General features: G+C 45.0%; 1 protein-coding gene and 1 non-coding gene across 2 annotated transcripts in view; both read left to right on the forward strand.

Moving 5' to 3' along the window:
* Positions 1-24,714, forward strand: part of LOC124787860 (serine/threonine-protein kinase meng-po) — a 324,368-nt gene that overhangs the window by 194,188 nt on the left and 105,466 nt on the right. Inside the window, exon 4 of the mRNA XM_047254823.1 lies at positions 505-834. Within this exon, the coding sequence (XP_047110779.1) occupies positions 505-834 (330 nt within the window). The remainder of the gene's footprint in view (positions 1-504; positions 835-24,714) is intronic.
* Trnas-cga lies at positions 15,206-15,280 on the forward strand. Its single transcript has one exon. It is a non-coding gene; the product is annotated as a tRNA-Ser (tRNA).

Consider the following 24,714-nt stretch of genomic DNA (forward strand, 5'->3'; position numbering starts at 1 on the left):
GAAAAGGAAATAAAGGACAAGGAAAATGCATTATTTTCGGCCTTGCAATGACCCGAAACGAATACTTATTTCGTTAAGTCTCGTCTTGTGATACTCTTGTAAAAAAAGACTTTCCATCAACTTCCGAACCCTATCATAACACAGTTAAACTGCTACGTAGCCTAGCACGGTTGGAAGACGGGCAGGCAGGCAAGACTCGTTTAGCCTGTTTGAGTTGGGGAGTGAAGCAGCCTGCCCGGTCTGCAGCTTACCTGCCTCGCTAACAGACATGTACGGGCTGGTTAAGAGCGTAATGTGTACACCTCTGGATTAGGGTCTAACAAGCACTCTCTTTGAATTAGCACGATAGTCGCAACACGAAAACAAGACTAACTTCTTGAAACAGAAATAATCTGCGGCTTTTTTCTGATTTTTAGTTGCCTTTCGTAGCTCCAGCGACCTACTGGAAATCGCTGCTGGAAGGTAGCACTTAGGCATGCGCCCTGCGGCGCTGCGCTGTTGCAGGTGAGCCTGGCGGAGGAGTTCGACATCCTGCAGATCGTGGGCGAGGGCTGGTTCGGCAAGATCCTGCTGGTGGAGCACCGCGCCACCGACACCGAGATGGTGCTGAAGGCGCTGCCCAAGCCGTACACCGCGCTGCGCGACTTCTTCCGCGAGTTCCACTACGGGCTGCACCTGTCGGCGCACCGCAACATCATCACCACGTACGACGTCGCCTTCGAGACGGCCGGCTTCTACGTCTTCTCGCAGGAGTACGCGCCACTCGGCGACCTCACCTCCAACGTGTCCGAGGCGGGCATCGGCGAACTGCACACCAAGCGCGTCGCCAAGCAGGTCCGTAGACTCACCTAATTCCTAGCGCGTCACAAGCACAATACAGCTGATCTTGAGTTCATTTCTCCACTCTTCGTCCGCGTCCAGTGTCCAGTCGGTGGTTACTAGATGCTTTTAAACAATTTTTACCAACGGTCTTGCCGCAGTGGTAACACCGGTTCCCGTCAGATCACCGAAGTTAAGCGCTGTCGGGCTTGGATGTGTGATCATGCGGTCTACCGCGCGCTGTTGGCAAGCGGGATGCTCAGCCCATGTGAGGCAAACTGAGGAGCTTCTTGACACACTGCGAGGAGAGCGGTGTGCTGACCACATGCCCCTCCATATCCGCATCCAGTGACGCCTATGGACTGAGTGAGGATGGTACGGCGACCGGTCGGAACCGTTGGGCCTTCATGCTCTGTTATTTTTTTACTTATTTATTTACACGTCAAGGACCAAATTGAGGAGCAAATCTCCAAGGTCATGGAATGTGTCAGTACATGAAATTACGACATAAAAGCAATAACAGATAAAAATAAATGTTCATGAACCCTAAAAAAGGCAGTCCATAAGCTTAAGTAAACGCAATCAACAATTCAGTAAGAATAGGGCTTGATTTTTCAAGGCACTCCTCGGCAGAACAGGAGTGATCCATGGGGAAGGACTTCAGTTTCTGTTTGAAAGCGCGTGGATTACTGCTAAAGATTTTTGAATTCGAGTAGTAGCTTATTGAAAATGGATGCAGCAGTATACTGCACACCTTTCTGCACAAGAGTTAAGGAAGTCCGATCCGAATGCAGGTTTGAATTCTGCCGAGCATTAACCGACTGAAAGCTGCTTATTCTTGGGTATGAGGTAATATAGTTAACAAAAAATGACAGTAAGGAATATACACTCCTGGAAATTGAAATAAGAACACCGTGAATTCATTGTCCCAGGAAGGGGAAACTTTATTGACACATTCCTGGGGTCAGATACATCACATGATCACACTGACAGAACCACAGGCACATAGACACAGGCAACAGAGCTTGCACAATGTCGGCACTAGTACAGTGTATATCCACCTTTTGCAGCAGTGCAGGCTGCTATTCTCCCATCGAGACGATCGTAGAGATGCTGGATGTAGTCCTGTGGAACGGCTTGCCATGCCATTTCCACCTGGCGCCTCAGTTGGACCAGCGTTCGTGCTGGACGTGCAGACCGCGTGAGACGACGCTTCATCCAGTCCCAAACATGCTCAATGGGGGACAGATCCGGAGATCTTGCTGGCCAGGGTAGTTGACTTACACCTTCTAGAGCACGTTGGGTGGCACGGGATACATGCGGACGTGCATTGTCCTGTTGGAACAGCAAGTTCCCTTGCCGGTCTAGGAATGGTAGAACGATGGGTTCGATGACGGTTTGGATGTACCGTGCACTATTCAGTGTCCCCTCGACGATCACCAGTGGTGTACGGCCAGTGTAGGAGATCGCTCCCCACACCATGATGCCGGGTGTTGGCCCTGTGTGCCTCGGTCGTATGCAGTCCTGATTGTGGCGCTCACCTGCACGGCGCCAAACACGCATACGACCATCATTGGCACCAAGGCAGAAGCGACTCTCATCGCTGAAGACGACACGTCTCCATTCGTCCCTCCATTCACGCCTGTCGCGACACCACTGGAGGCGGGCTGCACGATGTTGGGGCGTCAGCGTAAGACGGCCTAACGGTGTGCGGGACCGTAGCCCAACTTCATGGAGACGGTTGCGAATAGTCCTCGCCGATACCCCAGGAGCAACAGTGTCCCTAATTTGCTGGGAAGTGGCGGTGCGGTCCCCTACGGCACTGCGTAGGATCGTACGGTCTTGGCGTGCATCCGTGCGTCGCTGCGGTCCGGTCCCAGGTCGACGGGCACGTGCACCTTCCGCCGACCACTGGCGACAACATCGATGTACTGTGGAGACCTCACGCCCCACGTGTTGAGCAATTCGGCGGTACGTCCACCCGGCCTCCCGCATGCCCACTATACGCCCTCGCTCAAAGTCCGTCAACTGCACATACGGTTCACGTCCACGCTGTCGCGGCATCCTACCAGTGTTAAAGACTGCGATGGAGCTCCGTATGCCACGGCAAACTGGCTGACACTGACGGCGGCGGTGCACAAATGCTGCGCAGCTAGCGCCATTCGACGGCCAACACCGCGGTTCCTGGTGTGTCCGCTGTGCCGTGCGTGTGATCATTGCTTGTACAGCCCTCTCGCAGTGTCCGGAGCAAGTATGGTGGGTCTGACACACCGGTGTCAATGTGTTCTTTTTTCCATTTCCAGGAGTGTATATATTGAGAGGCCAATGTCAAAATATCCAGACTCGTGAACAGGGGTCGACAAGAGGTTCGTGAACTTACGCCACTTATTGCCCAAACCGCCCGTTTCTGAGCCAAAAATATCTTTTTAGAATGGGAAGAGTTACCTCAAAATATAATACCATACGACATAAGCGAATGAAAATAAGCAAAGTAGACTAATTTTCGTGTCGAAAGATCACTCACTTCTGATGCCGTTCGAATAGTAAAAATTGCAGTATTAAGTCTTTGAACAAGATCCTGAACGCGGGCTTTGCACGACAGCTTACTATCTATCTGAACACCTAGAAATGTGAACTATTCAGTTTCACTAATCATATGCCCGTTCTGTGAAATTAAAACGTTAGGTTTTGTTGAATTTTGTGTTAGAAACTGTAAAAACTGAGTCTTACGGTGATTTATCGTTAGTTTATTTTCTACACGCCATGAACTTAGGTCATGTACTGCACTATTTGAAACCGAGCCAGCCGGCCAGAGTGGCCGAGCGGTTCTAGGCCAATGTTGCTCACAACGTCCTTTACTACCAAGCTAGTGTCATCATCAAACAGGAATATTTTAGAGTTACCTGTAATACTAGAGGGCATATCATTTATATAAATTAGGAACAGGAGTGGCCCCAACACTGATCCCTGGGGCACCCCCCACTTCACAGTGCGCCACTCAGACCCCACATCATAGTCGTTATCAACATTGTGAATAATGACCTTTTGCTGCCTGTTGCTAAAGTAAGAGGTGAACCAACTTCTGGAGCAATATTTTGCGATCAACACAATCAAATGCCTTAGTTAAATAAAAAAATATGCTAAGCGTTCGAAACCTTTTGTTTAGCCCATCCAGTACCTGACAGACAAAAGAGAATATAGAGGAGTTTAGATTAGTTTAGTTCAAAAAATTTTTAAATAATTCGTGTGAACATCGTCGGATTTAACTTTAATTTTACGTGTGGTAAATTATTGTCTCTGATCATATTGTAATCAGACTGAACGTAAAGCTGTAATGTATTTCGGAATAGATCAGTAACCCACAAATGTTGTGAAAGATCTAAATCAAGCAAGTGGCTATCGAAACTTCCTGTCAGATTGAAATTGTGTGAGGCGACGGGATTCGAAGCCGAGCTATAGTCACAGTCTAGCACACAGTTCTAATCTGTCAGGAAGTATCAATTCAGCACACCCACGTCTACAGAGTGTAAATTCATTTCGGAAGAATCCCGTATGCCGTGACTAAGCCTTTTCTCGCCAATTTCCTTTCTTCTGAGAACATTAGTCCCGCAAAGTATGGAAGAGAACGCTTGTAAAGTTTTTAACATAGCTGAGAGGTACTAGCGGTAGGACGAGTAAAGCTTAGAGGTCGGGTCGTGGGTCGTGGGTCGTGGGTCGTGTCTGGAGAACTCAGTCGTTAGAAACTTACCCGTGAAAGCCAAAGATTCAAGGTTAGAGTCCCGGTCCGGCACACATTCGCTACAGAGTGAAAATTCATCTCGGAAATATCTGTCATAACTACACAGATGACTGATTTCACGGAATTTAAGTCCTGTACGGATGGACTGTACGAGCATCAACGAATGAATTCTGTATGTCTAGTGACTACGGCATTGTCCGCAGCGTCTATTTAATAACTAACGTAGGAAGGTTTTTACAATACGTTAAAATACAGAGCTATTATATACCAGCGGAAAAATGCCCTTATCGGAGCACATAAAGGCGAATATACTCCTGCTCATGAAAAAACTGACGAGAAAGTAGGGTACCAGCTGCTTCATTCTGCCCTTGCCAGCACCTTCAAATATTTTCCCAAATTTTTTGGCATGTGAATATATGTGCGTTCCTTTTTAAGATGGGACTCACCTCTCACTTCCACAAGCTCCCCTATCAGTAACTCGCTCATACCCACTAGTCCATTGCATTAAGTCCCTCACACCCATCCACTCCTCCTTGCCCATTCTTGCTCACTCATTCAGCCCAACTCACTGTCATTATCTCTTTGGGTCTGGATGTCACTGTCCCCTGTCTCACAGCCACAGTTTCCTTCGTTCTGTCCTACTATTACTGTCTTTTCTCACTGTAACAGTCTCCTCCTTGCTCTCTACTATCTGATTCATACTATCTCACTTCTGCTGCCTCTTGTCACTGTCACTATCTCTCTCTTCCTCGTTGTCATTGCCATACACTGTCTCTCATTATCACTAGCTCTCACCCTTTTCAACTTCCTCCTTTCCTTTCTGTTCTCACACTGGGACTGTCTCCTTTACCATTTTCCTGTTAGCCTCAACTGTGTTCCACTGCCACTGTGTCCATCCCTTTCCCTCACATTTCGATTGTCTCCGTCGCTCTTTCTATGCCGCAACCACTGTCTGTGTCTACATACTTATATTATTTTTCTATCTCTAACTGTCTGCTTCTCTCTCAGCATGAAAAAGCACGAAAATCTTCGCAGGTAAAAATTTTTGGAAAATTTTTAAAGGTGTTGTGGAAGCTAGAACGAGGTAGCTGGTATCACACTTTTTAGTCAGTCTTTAAATAAACACGAGCATATTCGCCTTTTCTGTGCTCCGATAGGTGCATATTTCCGCTGGTTCCCATCTTTTCTCTGCTACAACGGGGCATGTCACCTATATGAAAAGAACTCTGTCGGTCAGTAAAATTTTGATAGATTCCTTGCGTGAAATCTAAATAACGCATAACTATCAATTTTACATCTTAGACCGGATTTTAAGTGCACAAAAATTCTGTCTGCGCTTCTGTACTACAACAAGGGATTACCAGAACGCTTGTGATGATAACGGAGGCACTTTACAGCATATTTCTCCGTGCTACGTCACTTTATGAACTACGTTTTCGCCACACATCGGATTTTACGTGCGTGTTTTACGCACACAAGTAGGATAATTTGAAATTCTGTATCTCGGAAAGGGATAAAAAATATCAAGAAAATGTTCATGGTTATTCGAGATCGGGATCTTGGGAATATATTCTAAACAATGTGCCATTTGCTGTGCATAACCGTCTTGGAATCCACATGTCGGTTTCCATACTCAAAAACTATGTTCTTCTGGTTTTCTCAGAAACCTCCCAGGAACGAAATGGTGCCTGCATAAGCCTCTTAATGCTCGCCGCAGACCATATGTAATGCAAAAAGAAACAACTGATTTGCTCCATTTGCCTAAGCTGAAGGAAGTGAGTAGTATTCAAACTTCGATCCTGTAATGTAGTATAATTACATGAAGACGATCCTTATGTTGGGCATACAAATGCTCCCTAGTGCAAAGGGTATCCATAACACTTGAAAATACCTTTCTATCATCCACCGAACCCGAGATATGAGCCCCGGGAAAGTCCTGTTTTTATGTACGTCCTTTTGGAACATATTAGTTAGGGTTACTGTCGTATGCATACCGGTTTATTTATAACATAAAGAAACGAATGATAGTTCACATGTACACATTTGGCAGAGAAGTACAAAACAAAGGTATCCGAGAAGAAAGTTGTGGACAGTCTTTTGCGACACGCAGCTTGTGGTTCTACTTGACTCCCTCGCCCTTGTAGTAACGGGGAAATGTGCCAGTTGTTGTGGCAGAAAAGGATTCGAAGGAAAAAAAGGGAGTCGTGTTGTTGCACTACAACGTACGACCGAATTGGTCTAGGTTAAGCGTAATTTGGTCCGGCATTTCCGACTGACTGTACTGGAAGATCCTCCATACACGCCGAATCTCGCACCAAGCGAATTGCATCTCTTCGAACCGTTGAAAAAGCACGTGGCTGGGCGCCACTTCAAAACCGATGCTAACTCTCAGGTGGCTGTTGTTTAGACCTGGAACTTGATTTATTACATGTTGAATTACCGATAGAAGAAATGCTTAGACAGCCATAGTGACTAAGGAAAATTAATATGCACCATTGAATTAGTAACTTCGTGTAGTTCTTTGCTTCCTGATTGAACGTTCCTCGCAGGGAACTTGTTACCTTACATTTTGAACCAACCTCGTATAAAATCACATTTCCTTATTTCTGGTACCTATAGCACCGTTTCAGCGGCTCCCCTTACATTACCAATGCTACGGCCTGGCACAACGAGATTGCAGTGTATACGGAGAGCCACGTACGGGCTATCGCTCCAGGCTGTCACATGTTAGGGGAGAAAATGTAATGGGATTACCACAGTTGGGAAGTGTGTAGTGTTTCTCAATTTTAAAACATTCACACAAAACGCGGAACGATTTTAGATTTGCCGAGCGGAATAGCCGTGCGGTTTGAGGCGCCATGATACTGATTACGCGACCCCTTCGCGGGAGGTTCGAGTACTTCCTCGGGCAAGGGCGTGTGTCGTTCTTAGTATAAGTTAGTTTAAGTAGTGAGTAAGTCCAGGGACCGGTGACCTCAGCAGTTTTGTGCTTTAGGAATTCACAGACTTTTGAATATTTGATTTTAGATTTCGCCAAAAGGCGTCCACCAGCTAAAAATTGCCATATTTACACAATGAAAGAACCCATACTATTTATATTATGCTAAAAAGTATGTCATTTCTTATGCATCATAAATCTGCAAGAAAGTTAAATAAACTGACTGATGCATAACCTACTATCGTGCTAGGCATTACTACATATCTTTGGAACTCCTAGTCCGTAACCCGACACCTGTGGGGACTCTCAGAGAGCCAAACAAACCGGAAAACATGTGCGCAGCAGCTAAGAAACTGAATATAGCACTGTTTACTACTCTCATCCAACAGTTACTACAAATAAAACTGTAGTCGGGCAGCATTTGTCCACTGAATAGAGGATTGAACCGCTACTTGCTTCAAATTTAGAAATAATTGCTACGAACGTATTTTCACACAAACGATATTGAAAATCAACAGAACGGTAATTCATCACTATAAGTAAAATGTAAACTGCCTCCACAGTCGACCCATCGCCTTGTCGCTCTCCGCCAATGACGTCATTTGATGTGGTAGGGAGAGGCGTATGGTCAGCGCATATCTTTCACAGATATTGTCAGTTTCGGTGATATGGAGCTGCTACGACTCAGTCAGATGGGTTCATGAGGCTGAGTGCACCCCGTTCCAGTCTTCTCACCAAGGAAAAATCCCTGGTGGTACCGGGAATCGAATCCAGGTCCTCCTGATGGCAGTCAGCCGCGTTAGCCAGGTGGGTGTGGGGGAGGGCCTTCACTTTAACTGCTACTTGAAAAATGTGTATAATGTCCCACTTGAAGAAATGGAAAACGTGGAATATATGGTCATCACTCAAAAAATGGTTCAAATGGCTCTGAGCACTATGGGACTCAACTGCTGAGGTCATTAGTCCCCTAGAACTAGAACTAGTTAAACCTAACTAACCTAAGGACATCACAAACATCCATGCCCGAGGCAGGATTCGAACCTGCGACCGTAGCGGTCTTGCGGTTCCAGACTGCAGCGCCTTTAACCGCACGGCCACTTCGGCCGGCGGTCATCACTCTTCTATCTGAGTGGCAACAAAGCAGTCTGGTCCCTAACTTCGCAATTCCATGTTTGATTATACCCTCCTGGAACGCTGAATGATACTTTAAACTCTTCTTCTTTTTCTTGTGCTTTTGCGCCGCATAGGCGTAGGGGTGGGATGATTATTAATGGATCTGTCACGTTTAGTTTAAAGGGTGGCCTGATTCCCTTCCTGTCGCCAACCCGTTACCCTAGCGAGACGGAGTATGTGGACCTCAACAGTGTTGCTGCTCATGTGAAAGAGAGCCAAAGTTTTCTAAATGTTTGCGAATAGGGTAACTGAAGATATTCGCCTCCGTAGCTGCGCAGTCAGGGCGGAGGATTGCTAAGCGAAGGGTCCCAGGTTCGATTCCCGCCCGAGTCGGAGATTTTCTTGTTGTCCACACGATCCTACAGTCATAAAAGACATTCTACTTTTGAAATGGCTTTATGGGCACGTCCCGAAAGCCAATTTAAAAAAAAAAAACTGAGGCGGGATTTGGGTACCAGCCCGGTATTTACCTACTGAGATGTGAGGAACCACTTAAAAACCACATCCAGGCTCCTGGCGCATCGATCCTCGTCTTTAATGCGCCGAGCCGATGCGATCTGGGGTCATCTCAGAAGTGGTCCTTTAACACACACTGCTGTCCGGACGGGCTGTGTGTTACTTTAAACAAGTTCAGTATATCTGCTGCTAAGGAGATACCATACCTGCATCAGTGAAGTATGTAAAGCAAAGATCAGAAATAAGCTCCTTTCATTTGTTTATCTCCGAACTCGCCACCTCGATGTGCTCCTAGTGTCGACTCGCGAGTCTCCGCCGCAGTCCTCTCGCCACCTGTTGTCGGGTACAAGTCGACTCGACTCGCTTAGAAACGAGAGTGAGCAGACGGGTTTGCAAGTATAACAGCCAACTCGTGGGATTCCTACTAGTACGCAACCTTTTTGAAAGGAATTTCGCCATTAGACTGTAAATTACTATTTATTTATTTCATAAATCACGACAATGGCTTCAGAGCCGTTTTCAGGTTTTGAAATGTCGTAAAATACCCAACCTGCTATATCCGAATCAGCCAGAACATTGTGCCCACCTACCTAACAACCCGGTATGTCCACCTTTGTCACGGATAACAATGGCGACACGTCGTGGCATAGAAGCAATGAGGCCTTGATAGGTAGCTGGAGGGAGTTGTCACCGCATCTGCACACACAAGTCAACTAATTCCCGTTAATTGCGTGGAGGTGTGGGGGGGAGGGGGGGGGCGATGAGCTCTGACGCCACGTTCAATCACATCCCAGATGTGTTCGACCGCGTTCAGATCTGGCAAGCTGGGAGGTCAGCACATCGGTTGAAATTCGCCTCTGTGTCCCTAGAAGCACTCCATCACACTCTTGACCTTGTGACATTGCACATTATCTTGCCGAAAAATGCCACTGCCGTCGGGGAACATGATCGTCATAGAGGAGTGTACGTGGTCTGCAACCACTGTACGTTACTCCTTGGCCACCATGGTGCCTTGCACGAACTCCACAAGACCCGCGGAAGCCCTCGTAAATGTTGGCCAGGACGTAATGGAGTCACTGCCGGCTTGTTTCCGTATCGCAGTACTGTTGTTAAGAAGCTGTTCCCCTGGAAGCCGACGGATTCGAGCCCTCCTTTCGCATGAAGAGGAAGATATCGGGGTACATAATACCATGCAAAGCTCTTTCACTGCACCAAAGTCCAGTGTGATTTCTCACGAGCCCATTTTGGTAGTAGTTGTCTATGTCGTGGTATTAACATTGGCACATCCATGGATCGTCGGCTGCGGTGGCCCTAACTCGGTGCACCGTGTGTTCAGACACACTTGTACTATGCGCAGCATCAAAGTCTGATGTTAGTTCCGCCACAATCAAAATGGCTCTGAGCACTATGGGACTTAACTTCTAAGGTCATCAGTCCCCTAGAACTTAGAACTACTTAAACCTAACTAACCTAAGGACATCACACACATCCATGCCCCAGGCAGGATTCGAACCTGCGACCGTAGCGGCCGCGCGGTTCCGGACTGAAGCGCTTAGAACCGCTCGGCCACAACGACCGGCTCCGCCACAGTCGCCGTCTGTCCTGTTTTACCAGTGCGCCCAGCCAACGACTTCCATCATCTGTAATTAGGGATGGCCGCTCACCCCCGACCTCTGGACGTGGTTTCGCAACATGTTGAAGACAGTCAACACAGTACTCCTCAAAGACCCAACAACTCGTGCAGTTTCCGAAATGTTCGTGCCGAGCCTCCGGGCCATCACAATCTGTCCTCTGTCAAACTCAGATATGAGGGTTGGAACTTCCACAGTCACAAGTATTTACTTACAGCTCGTACAAAATAGATACGTGTTTCAAAGTTTTATTGACCTTCAAAGCAGTCACCAGCATTGTGATAACCCGTTACCAATGATGTGGAAGTCGTAGGGTACTCTTAGCAGTGCCAGTTGTGTTGACAGTTCGAGCGGCGCGGTCTATTGTCCGACGAATTTGTAGCAGTTCTGAAGCGAATGCCATGAAGTGTTTCCTTCAGTTTAGAAACCAAGTTGAACTTACGAGGGCTTAAGTCAGGGGAGTGCAGTAAGTGGTATAGCACTTAGCGGCCCCATCAGTCAGACAAATCAGTAACAGCTTGTACTGTACGTGCTTACCATTGTCCCACAAAACGATGATCAGATCCTGCAGAAAGTGTTATCACTTCTGTGTCTAAGCTGGTCGTAGGTTGTCTTCCAAAAATGAACAGCATAGAGACAGAAGTGCTGACACGTTCTGCAGGACCTGACCATCATTATGCAGGACAATGCTCAAGCACGAACAGTGCAAGCTGTTACTGATTTGTTTGACTGATGGGGCTGCTAAGTGCTGTACAACCCACTGCACTCCCCTGACTTGAGCCCTCGTGAGTTCAACTCGATTTCTAAACTGAAGGAAACACTTCACAGCATTCGCTGCAGAACTGCTACACATTCGTCGGGCAATAGACGGCGTCGCTCGAACTGTCAACACAACTGGCGCTGCTAAGAGTATTCTACGACTTCCACATCTCCGACAAAGGGTCAAACACGATGCTGGTGACTACTTTGAAGGCCAGTAAAACTTTGAAACACGTATCTATTAGATACGATCTGTAAATAAATAGTTGGAACTATTAAATTTCCAACCCTCGTAGATAGCGTTCCATCCTCATTCTACACACGGACACGACACTTACTGACACTACATGCACCATGCTTGTGCCTGGCTAGCAGATATTCCTCGCCAGGTGTCGTTAGTATTGCCTGGATGGGTTTATATCGGTAGTAGATCCGTAATCGCAATGTCCTGGCTGATTAGTGTGTCAGTATAATGAGTGATCGGTTATCAGTGAATGGTGTTCTGTCATGTGTGTGTGTGTGTGTGTAAATTTATTTTAATATTTAATATCTATTCAGAGAAAGTCTAACAATTGTGTTGACAAATACGTGCTTTCGAGACGCTATCGACTCTGTAACAACAGGAACAGAAAACATGGGATGCCAATGAAGTCCAATCTCTAAATTGTGATTAATTATTAAAATGTATTTATAACAGTCTTCGAGAAATTTACAGAAACGCATGATAGACTAAGCTATACAACTCAGTAAAAACCGATAAATGCAAGTTGTCTTGACCAAATGGTTACAGAAATAGCGCTCTCTTCGGTCGCAGGATAGCGGTGACTTTATTCTGTGCCCAGTTTTCGTTTGATACAGCACATGTGTTATCTCATGGTGGGACTGAAATAAACAAGAATAGAAACATTTTGCTTGGATTTGGCAAAGTTTGTTTGTTTTACGTCCGAATCATGGGCATTGGCATGAAACTTATTCCAGACATCACTCCTCCTCTAACGGATTACATTAGCAATTGTGTACACTGTATACATTAATTTTCGTCTTCCAACTTTGACGGTCACATAAAACACAGCATCGTTAGGCCATCTGATTCTGACAGTCAGTCATTTCGCATTGTCGCGACTGGGCTTGGACCCCTGCATGCTTCAGTAAGAGAGAATGCGTGGAATAAATACGAAGCGGCAGCAGCACCACAGTTCTCAGACTCGTCTTACTCAATTACAGCGGGAATGAAGGAAGCCTTAGCAATTTAACAGCGGCGCCTTCATTTGTGAAGTATGCAACTGGCAACAATGGACTCATAAACCGCAGCATTCCTGATCTCTAAATGTAAAACTTCTAAGCTTCATTACTTACATAAAATAATTAATTATGGTTCAGGGTCAACTCAAATGCTATACCGAACATTTAAAACTTGAATACAGAAGCTGTTCATAGTCTAATGCTGAAATCACGATCTAGGAATGAAAGGATCTTGATTAGGACAACCATGAATTATCGTCTCTAGGTTACCAAAATAAAAATTCTGCACATTTATCCGCTTTCAATCATTTACAAAATATGTACCTATGAGTGCCAGTTAGTTCCTTCTCACTTGTTACACTACTGACTGTTCCCTTGTGACTAGACTGCAAGGTGTTCCCGCCTTGTGCCAAAATTAATAAGGAGCGTGCTGGAAGGCCATGGGCTTCTCGTCCATATCAGGCAATCTACAGTCAACTAGCGGCGAGAGCTTCACAACATAAGTTTGGGGACTTAAATTGGTATGTCATCAATGCAGAAAGATAATCCATCGAACCACACAAGATTCCACGTTACACAGTCACTGTTTACCATACGCTCCACAGTCTATTCTCGCTATCGATCTCCACGGAAAACAACTTATTTAGCAAAGTATTGCTTTCTTTTGTAAACAGACCGAGTGAGGTGGCGCAGTGGCTAGTACACTTTCTCGCATTTGGGAGGACGGCGATTGAAACACGCGTCCGGCCATCCTGATTTAGGTTTTCTGTCATTTCCCTAAATAGTTTCAGGAAAATTCCGGGATGGTTTGTTTGAAAGACACGGCATATTTCCATAGCCATCCTTTCTAAATCCGAGCTTGGCCTCCGTATCTAATGACCTCGTTGTCGACGGGTCTTGAAATACTAATCTCCTCCTTCTCTTTTGTAAATATATATATAAAAAAAATTGAGCACTGGGTGCTATACAGTACATTTCAAACACGGAAACTGCGTTACAGTGATAAAAACAAATTCTCTAGACAAAAATAATTCAGCCCCCCGCCCCCCCCCCCCCCTCCCAGGAGACATCGCGCTAGTACCTGGTAGCAAAGCCTCTAGCTTCATAATAGCCTCAGTTCGGCGAGGAAGAGAGTTCACGTGTTTCTTCGGGTACACCATAATATGCAGCTGAAGCCACTCACCGATTATTAGATCCGATAGAGTTAACAAAACACAGTAATTATGATTGTTCCACCCAGGGTTACAGACATTTTGTATGGAATTAAGATCGGGTGACTTAGCGTACAACTCGAGAACCGATAGGGACCTGAGCGCTCATCAAATCAGGAACATACGCGGGCAGCCCTCTGAACACGGCTGTTGTCAACGTTTTCGACTTGAGTATACCCAGCATACTCATTAAGATATAGGAGAGGCAACACTTGGTTGCCGATAATGTTGAAATAAAAATTCTGGATCATGTTAAAAGTAGTTTGAATGACTGAGAGCAGGATCAGGTCTCCACGTCGGTTAGTCTCAATGCGCCGATTCTATACAACCGACTGGCACATACTCACCACTTTACTTCCATGACTTGCGTCAGTGGTGGAGGTTCACATGAGCCGCCGGTGCCAGTTTTGCACCATCTTTGAAACTCTGAAGGTAGCAGGGGTTAAGATACAGGCAGCGGAAGGCTATTTACGACTTGTACAGACATCGTAGAGCAGTCATACGAGTCGAGGGATATGAAAGGGAAGCAGTGGTTGAGAAGGGAGTGAGACGGAGTTGTAGCCCATCCCCGATGTTATACAATCTATAAAATGAGCTGACAGTAAAAGAAACCAAAGAAAAATTCGGAGTAGGGATTAAAGTCCAGAGGTCCGCCGATTACGCTGTAATTCTGTCAGCAACGGACTTGGAAGAACACGTGAACGAAATGGACATTGTCTTGAAAAGAGGATATAAGAGGAACATCAACAAAAGCAAAACAAGGATAATGGAGTGAAGTCGAATTAAACAAGGTGATGCTGAGGGAATTATTTTAGCAAACGAGAATTTTAAACTAGTAGATAAATTTTGCTGTCTAGGCAAAAAAATAACTGATGATGGCCGAAGTAGAGAGGATGTAAAATGTAGACTGGCAATGCCAAGAACATCATTTCTGAAGAAGATAAATTTGTTAACATTGAATATAGATTTACATGTCAGCAAGTCTTTTCTGAAAGTATTTGTATCAGATGCAGCCATGAATGAATGTGAAACATGGACAATCAGCGCACACTCCGCTGCAGAATTAAAATCTCATTCTGGAAACATCCCCCAGGCTGTGGCTAAGCCATATCTCCGCAGTATCCTTTCTTTCAGGAGTGCTAGTTCTGCTAGGTTCGCGGGAGAGGTTCTGTTAAGTTTGGAAGGTAGGAGACGAGGTACTGGCAGAAGTAAAGCTGTGAGGACGGGGCGTGAGTCGTGCTTGGGTAGCTCAGTTGGTAGAGCACTTGCCCCCGAAAGGCAAAGGTCCCGAGTTCGAGTCTCGGTCCGGCACACAGTTTTAATCTGCCAGGAAGTTTCATATCATCGCACACTCCGCTGCAGAGTGAAAATCTCATTCTGGAATAAGCAGTTTAGACAAGCCGAGAATATAAGTTTCTAAAATGTGGTGCCACAGTAGAATGCTGAAATTTAGATGGTATATCACGTAACTAATGAGGAAATACTAAACAGAATTGGGATGAAACATTTGTGGCATAACCTGACTAGAAGAAAGGATAGTTTGGTAAGACAGCTTCTGAGGCCTCAAGGGATCACCAATTTAGTACTGGAGAGAAATATGGGGCATAAAAATCGTAGAGGGAGACCATCACATGAATACAGTAACCAGTTTCAGAAGGATGGCGGTTGCAGTAGTTACTCGGAGATGAAGAGGCACAGGGTAGAAGAGCTGCATCAAACCAGTCTCTAGACCACAACAACACGGTGCGCCAAAGCGACCAGTGTTGTTTGAAGACGGCGACTAATATTTTGTCTAGTGGGATTATAAGACAAATGGCACATTCGGGGGCGTTTGGATCTTCTTTGCCCTCATCCCCAATCCGCGATTAGTATATAAAACAGAGAAGTAAGATTGTGAATTATCCTACGTCATGGACTCTACATTGGTTTAGAGCATGCCTATGCAGTTATAGTCGAAATAATTGCTGGAACATGAAAGATTCGACATAAATGAAGCTGGCTGGCTCTACTGTATGACTCTCTAAGGCTACCTGCTTGTCACCAAAAGATCGCAGAGTCTGTCTTTCGTGACTCGTTAACACTATGGGGAAGCGGTTTGCATGTCTCAGGTCATTGTCTACAGACATTTACGATAACAATATACATATGTCATTCCTGACCTCGATCGTCCACTTGTCCGCCAGCTTTTGTCGCCACCAGAGCCAGCGTGCAGCATTCAGAGCAAGGGGGTTTTATCCGGCTGCAGATTATATGCCCTTTCCGTAATCCCTCTAAAGGGATTCTGGTTGAGACTTACTATGCTGAAATCAGAATTATTTTCCTTGAATAAAATGGAGATAAATTTTGAAAAGCCCTAGCAAGAAGTAGCTCTTTGGTGGACAGCGCTATTACCGTGAGTAGGAAATGACCAGTGGTAATACCTGAGCTGGTTAGATGAAAGAGCTAAATGTTAAAAATAATTTCATGAAGTTTACGAAAAATGAATGAAAGAGCTAAATGTTAAAAATAATTTCATGAAGTTTGCGAAAAATGAATGGAAGAGGTAAATGTTAAAAATAATTTCATGAAGTTAGGGAAAAAATGAGAGGTCAGGTGGCCTTTTATTTGTATTTTGACCAACTGACTTTGAATTGTGTTTCTATCCTATTGCTGTGGAAATTGTAGGGAGATTTTGCTGTGACCTAACTGGAGGCTGTATAAAAATTGATAGCAGAGAATATTTTCCATTCCAGTGAACCGATCTTGGAATCTTATTGAAAGCAGTTATATTGCTACAGATCACTAATTAGTGGTGTGTTAGTGCTGAGAATTTTAACACCGTCGCAGATCTAAGAGAGGCTGGTGACCATTATTTAGATTTATTTAATAGTGCAAGAGATTAAGCCGGGTCCCCTCTATACGTTCCATATAAGCTTGCGAAGTGATGTGTCTCGTGATTCGTTTGGCTGGCTGTATACTGCTAAGGCCGTCCTCACAAGGAACGTGGCAGTTAACGTTGACGTGGACGTGAACAGGTCTTTCGACCTCACGAGAGGCAGCGCCGTCGGCACACGGGACGAGTTGGTAAACGTCGTTTGCGCTCTGCAGTAGTCGTCATCGGCTTTATTTGGCTCGCAAACCGCGCAGTTTTCTTTACTACAAAGCTAGATTAACTCTGTTGAAGAAGAGCGATGAAAATCGAGAAGAAGATTTTGAAGTCGTTGACGGCTTGAACAGCGAATTGCTGGTAGAGGAGCCCTACGTAATGCTGTACAGCGTCTAAAATATGTACTAGCAGAAGTTAAGCCTGTAAGTAGGCTGTTTAGGTTTTTATGTTGATTTTCAAACAGCTGAGCAAAACTCAACGTACTCAAACAGTTTTCTCTATACTTATTCTGATCATCACTAAAATGACACACGATATTTTTAGCGCAACGCAATCTGACTTTCAATAATCCCTACAAAAGAATGGCCCATGATATCCAGTATTACAAATTTCCTTTTTCTGACGGACATACGTCCAGATCGTCCGCTCTCAAAACTCTACCATCTCTCTCCCCACATCCACCACTGCTGGCGGCTCACCTCCAACTTCACGACGCTACGCGCTGTTCACATCCAACTGCCCAACACTACACAAGCAAATATTCCAACAATGAGTCCAACCAGCCACAGACTGCACACAGCACAGTGAGTGGTTTTCATACAGAGCGCTACGTGGCGTAACCAACATAAAAAACTAAACAGCCTACTTACAAACCTATTCGTTAATTCAACTGAATTTTTAACCCATTAAATTTATTATAGTTAACGTATAGATTCTAGCGTCAGTTTGTTCATACACGATATGCGTATTCTCGATGTTGCATTGATTACCTGCACTCTGAAATAGCCCTGAAATAGCGTACTTTATCGCATATATTTCTAGATCAAGATCCGTTTCATAATTTCATTAGAATGGAAGAGGAGATGTTTTCGAAGCTGCCCATCATCATTGAAAAATACATTTACCGGCAAGATACAAACATAAGCCAGTCCATAAACTCAGAGACAGGTATATATATATATATATATATATATATATATATATATATATATATATATATATATATATCACAGAAAGTACCATGACAGCAAAAACTTCCAGTTTCTAGCTTGTGTTTATTTTTAGACCTAGTCTAGCAATCAGCTTAAGATTTCTGGTCACTGGGGAAACATTCCAGTCGTTGGCCTTTGCCACATGAATTGCAGAAAATGCTTTATTTATAATAAATAATATCGACTTTTGACATAATTCTTCTATTACATGAATAAGGAAAACTCAGACTCTTTTAGAAAACAAAACGTGAAAATAAAATCGGAAGAAAGTGGGCGCAAAGCTGCCCCATTATTCTTCATAACGCCAGAGCACGACGCTGCAGTTTCGATAGAATAATCTGCTCTCTGCATGGATTGTATCTGCAAATATAATTATTTGATTTGTAGTATACAAATTGTACCAAAAGATGCACTTTGATAGATCGTCATTGTGCCATTGTATTCAAAACGAATACTTTCGTAGCACACGAGTTGTAACACTAAAAACATCAACTACAGGAAGTCTTTACCTGCCGATGTGCAGTTTCCTATCATTTTATTATAGCAAATAGTAGCTACAACGAAGCGTTTTCGAGAGGTCCTCAATTTGCTAATGCGTTCAAACAGTTTATTTCCATACCGCATACTCCATGAGAAAGCAAACCCGCCAAACACGATGTTTAACGCATTACAATATGGCGGCTCCTATGCTCTCCTTGTGACAGAAAACGATGTTGCATCTCACTGATCACGTTTCTCTTCTTGCGGCATGCCACATACTTTATTTCACGCTCCGCAGTGTATTGGAACGTGGAATCCCTCGCTGAGTTTTTGTATGTCCATCCTCTACAGCCGTCCTTATGATTTGATTTTATTTTGTCGCTACCAGTTGATGGTTGGAGTGCTGGCACGTAAGTTTCAGATTATGTAAGTCTGCAGGCTTTCGTGGCCGTTGCTGAAGTTAAAATCTTCTGCGTTATTAGGTCGCGTCATGTTTCTTCTAAAATGTTCGAGGTTTCGACCCCTCTGCTGGGATCTTCCTCAGGATCTTTTAGTGTCCGCTACTGCTAGAACACTGTCAGAAACGAGTGTCGCGTCCACTTATAAGGGGGGAATTTTCTGGCGTTCGTGCTGGAGAAGTGATATTATTGGTTAAAATACATGTGGCTACCATTGGTGGGCCGTAGTCATAGGCTAATACAGAAGAAGAGGTGTTGGTAGCTCATCTCCTGTGGATACCATTGGCGGTCATCGTCGTTGGATAGAAAGGCACTATTCCACACTTATGCTGGATAAGGGTTATTGGTTGAAATGCCTGCTACCGCTATTGGTTGGTCGTCATCAGTGGCTAGATTCGAAACGGACAGGGCAAGAGAGGGGGAATGTTTACCCAAAATATTATTGTCAGCCGAGGTGAGTTTCAGATTATCTGCGAATCCAGTAACGCTGGCAACTGATGGGTTATGCACGGAGATCGTATCAAGCTGAAGATGACGCAATGAAGCGTCGAAACTGGTAGCGACGAAATAAAATATAATCATAAGGACGGCTGTAGGTGTTTTTATTTTTTGTCCATGCATCAGTTCCTCGTCCACACGCGTTGTCACGTCCCGTGAGAAGACGGATTTATTATGAGGCCTGCGGTCAGGAGTGGGACGGCGTTGGACGCCACGGGAGCTTCGAGGAGGGACGAAACGAGGATTTCAGTACTGTTAAACGGTAAATAAAACAAGTGGCTGGCACTTTAGCTAGCCGAGCGATGAGGCAGATTTGCCATGCAGTTATTGTATTTTCCCAGCGACCACGCTGTCCCTTTGTTGCCTCTCCTGCCTCCGCACGCGCGACCTTGAGCACGCTGGGCAGCGCTGGCTTACTGCCGCCTGGCACCGTCGCTTCAGCCACTCCCAGACCTCAATCACGAACGGAGTTTAATCGTCCCTTAAAGTCGCGGTGTCAGGGCGCTGGTACACGTGTTCCCAAAACGTGCTCCATTTCTAGGTAACTAGGTCAATTAGCATTGTTCACATAGCTAGCATAACTAGCATTCATACGTACACTACTGGCCATTAAAATTGCTGCACCACGAAGATGACGTACTACAGACTCGAAATTTAACCGACAGGATGAAGATGCTGTGATATGCGATTGATTAGTTTTTCAGAGCATTCACACAAGGTTGGCGCCGGTGGTGACATGAGGAAAGTTTCCAACCGATTTCTCATACACAAACAGCAGTTGACCGGCGTTGCCTGGTGAAACGGTGTTGTAATACCTCGTGTAAGGAGACGAAATGCGTACCATCACGTTTCCGACTTTGATAAAGGTCGGATTGTAGCCTATCGCGATTGCGGTTTATCGTATTGCGACATTCCTGCTCGCGTTGGTCGATATCCAATGACTGTTAGCAGAATATGGAATCGGTGGGTTCAGGAGGGTAATACGGAACGCCGTACTGGATCCCAACGGCCTCGTATCACTAGCAGTCGTGATGACGGGCACCTTATCCGCATGGCTGTAACGGATCGTGCACTCGATCCATGACTCAACAGATGGGGACGTTTGCAAGACAACAACCATCTATACGAACAGTTCGACGACGTTTACAGCAGCATGGACTATCAGCTCGGACACCGTGGCTGCGGTTACCCTTGACGCTGCATCACAGACAGGAGAGCCTGCGATGGTGTACTCGACGACGAACCTGGGTGCACGAATGGCATAACGTCATTTTTTCGGACGAATCCAGGCTCTGTTTACAGCATCATGATGGTCGCATCCGTGTTTGGCGACATCGCGGTGAACGCACATTGGAAGCGTTTATTCGTCATCGTCATACTGGTGTATCACCCGGCGTGATGGTATGGGGTGCCACTGGTTACACGCCTCGGTCACCTCTTGTTCGCATTGACGGCACTTTGAACAGTGGACGTTACATTTCAGATGTGTTACGACCTGTGGCTCTACCCTTCATTCGATCCCTGCGAAACTCTACATTTCAGCAGGATAATGCACGACCGCATGTTGCAGGTCCTGTACGGGCCTTTCTGGATACAGAAAATGTTCGACTGCTGCCCTGGGCAGCACATTCTCCAAATTTCTCACCAACTGAAAACGTCAATGGTGGCCGACCAGCTGCTCGTCACAAAACGCCAGTCACTACTCTTGATGAACTGTGGTATCGAGTTGAAGCTGCATGGGCAGCTGTACCTGTACACGCCATCCAAGCTCTGTTTGACTCAGTGCCCAGGAGTTAAAGCCGTTATTACGGCCAGAGTTGGTTGTTCTGGTTACTGATTTCTCAGGATCTGTGCACCCAAATTGCATTAAAATATAATCACATGTCAGTTCTAGTGTAATATATTTCTCCAATGAATACCCGTTTATCATCTGCATTTCTTCTTGGTGTAGCAATTTTAATGGCCAGTAGCGTAGTTTCTACAAGATAAAAGTAGGACACGATTACACTGAAAATATTTGGCGAACATTTTGGATGTCATGAAATATCATGGTGATAATGTCTGGTCTCGAAGTAGCTCTACAAGCTGCTTTAATGCCGTTAAGAGAAGAAATTAACCCAAAAGTGAATTAAATCTGACGGGACTGATCGAGAACAGACTACGCTAGAAATTTTAGCACAATTAAATCACAGTTGTAGTTAACACACTCTTCTACGATGATCATCAGACGCCACACTGATCCTGTACTCGTCGTCAGAAAGAAACCGCTGATATTGATTCACGCTCCAGGTGTTCCCTTGCCCACCTTCTCCACGTTCGTTGTTCGTAGTGGATGTCTCGAGCCCAAACTGATCGTGTGGAGACCGCTGTGTACTGTCTGGTTCGACACAGCCCTCCAAAAAGACAGTGCGCACTGGAATTGCATTTTTCTTGGGGTACAAACGAACCATAATTTTTAGGTAACCGTCATAAGGTAGCGTCGCTGAACATATGTGACCAGTACGAAATATGTGTTCAGTATTTTGTTTCTCACGATAGCAGCTGAATGTTCAAATCGCCTCACCAAATACACGGAAGATTTTCCCTGCTGACAACTGTTCTTGCCGCGAAGTGACAATTTGTGTACGGTCTGTTAGCTATCACCCTGATAAGCCGGCCGAAATGGCCGTGCGGTTAAAGGCGCTGCAGTCTGGAACCGCAAGACCGCTACGGTCGCAGGTTCGAATCCTGCCTCGGGCATGGATGTTTGTGATGTCCTTAGGTTGGTTAGGTTTAACTAGTTCTAAGTTCTAGGGGACTAATGACCTCAGCAGTTGAGTCCCATAGTGCTCAGAACCATTTGAACCATCACCCTGATAAACATGTCTTGGGAATAGAATATAAACGCACGATAGTATTTACGTGAAATGATTTTGGGGCACCTGTTGTAGTCTAGAGATCGATCACACACCAACACAGAAGAGTTCCTATTTTAAAAGATTGCAAGTTTATACGTTCTTTGCAAACTTGTTAGCAACAATATTAATGAAAAGAATGTGGTTGGAGTTGATTACACCAAATGAGGTAGGTGACACAAAGAATAACTTTGACGTTCACTTGCTTATTCAATAAATCTTAACTGTTATGGTCGCATTATTTATCGCAGTAAATATTAGGTGGCAACCAAATTCACGAAAGCAGACTCAGTGTGTCCCCAACAATTCATGAATAATAATTAAACAGTAACGTCCACAATATGTAACAGCACACTTCGTTAGGAAAACTTTAGAGTTCTTGTATGGTCTCACTTGTGAAAAAATTATGAGTTCCAATGGACTCGCGAAATAATCAAAATCCAAACACTTGCAATAAGCGGCCGCTTGCTAACAAAAATTCGATCACACAAATCGTGACAAACTCGTGTTCTGGAGACGTTCTTTCGAATCTCCAATTTCTTTCTTTCCTCTTAAATCCAAGACCAGATTACTGTGTTTTGTCCCCACTACGTTTTCTAGCTCGCTTCCTATTGGATGCCGCTGTCACTCTTCTCTACCGTGCCATTCCGTTCTGGTATCGTGCATGTGGGGTACAGAACAATCGACGTTGGACTTCTCAAAATCCTCACCATTTCATAAATAGCATTTGCAGGATGCGGAAACAGGAGTGCAACATAAATTATTGGACCGATAGTTTGCCAATAAACCATAACTTTTGATATGTTTGTAAGGAATACAGTGTAACCTTTTATCACAGAAATACGAGGGGATTTCAGAACGCAAGTCACACATTGTTATGACAGGACAGGCAACTTGTATTGAATGCTGCACTACACTTCGAAGTGGCACAGGTAAATGACACTATTGTGCAACATACAGTTGGTCACCAAGTCTCTGTAAAATATCAGAACGTTCTAGCAATTGGTCAGTTCCTCGGCAACAAAAACTTATTCCTTGGTCGCCGAATTATTCGAGAACTCCTGTGCGAACATCTTCGTCATTGGAAAATCTTTCCTCCAGGTGTTCTTTCAGACCACTGCCGTAGATATGGAAATTATATGTTGCAATTTGCCGATTAGCAAGAATCGTAATGTCCAGAGTACTTCAAATTTAGTGTCCCGTTTCAGTGTCGCACCATTTGAGTCACACTACCTGAAGCGCTTATACGTATTGCAACAGAAATGTTTCTATAAGAAACACAGAATATGTACTCTGTTCTGATAGTGGACCACTCTTATTGCCCAATGGTTTTAGCGTGGTTCAAATGGCTCTGAGCACTATGGGACTTAACATCTGAGGTCATCAGTCCCCTAGAGCTTAGAACTACTTAAACCTAACTAACCTAAGGACATCACACACATCCATGCCCGAGGCAGGATTCGAACCTGCAACAGTAGCGGTCGCGCGGTTCCAGACTGAAGCGCCTAGAACCGTTCGGCCACATCGGCCGGCACGGAAGGCTGTGTTTAGTCACTCTGCTTTAGCAGCGCTGTCATCGATAGTATTTCCTTTACTGTCGCGCAGAGAAGGCATTGATTGTGTCTTCCCTCATATATGGCCAAGATCCCTTTGGTTTTTCTGCCAGGTTTTGAGACAAAGTTTCGTTGTGGAAACTATTATAAGCATCTCACACCGAAGCCCAAACTAAATCTGGAACTTCTCCAATCCCGGAGATTTTGCGTTCGTTTAAATTTGACGCGCTTTTTTCGTTGTTTCTGCAACATTGCTCTGACCTGTTTTGTGTATATGGGCGATCAACTCCGTCTTTTTTAAGTTTATTTGTTATAAATTTTTCAATTGCTGTCCATACTATTTCCTTGAATTCGTGACACATCTGGTCTAACTTTACATTGTCAATTTGGGAGAAGTGGAGATTGTCTCTGAGGAAGGCGTCAAGCAAAATTTTATCTGCTTTTCTAAATAGACGGCCGCGTGGGGTAGCTGTGAGGTGTAGGGCGTCTAGTTACATTTCGCAGGCTCCCCCCCCCCTCCCGCCCCCTCTTCCCCCCCCCCCCGTCGAAAGTTCGAACCTCGGGCATGGGTGTATGTGTTGTCCTCAGCGTCAGTTAGTTTAAGTTACATTAAGTGGTTCGTAAGCCCAGGGACCGATGAACTCAGCAGTTTAGACCCATAGTCCTTACCACAAATTTCCAATTTATCTAAATAGATATTTTTGTCGTTTATTTTTAGTGGATTTGGGACTTACGGTATTCAGTCTCGCTACGTCAACCCAGTATTCATTAATCCCTGCATCCGTT

Source organism: Schistocerca piceifrons, chromosome 3 (assembly GCF_021461385.2).
Source record: "Schistocerca piceifrons isolate TAMUIC-IGC-003096 chromosome 3, iqSchPice1.1, whole genome shotgun sequence".
NCBI lineage: Eukaryota > Metazoa > Arthropoda > Insecta > Orthoptera > Acrididae > Schistocerca > Schistocerca piceifrons.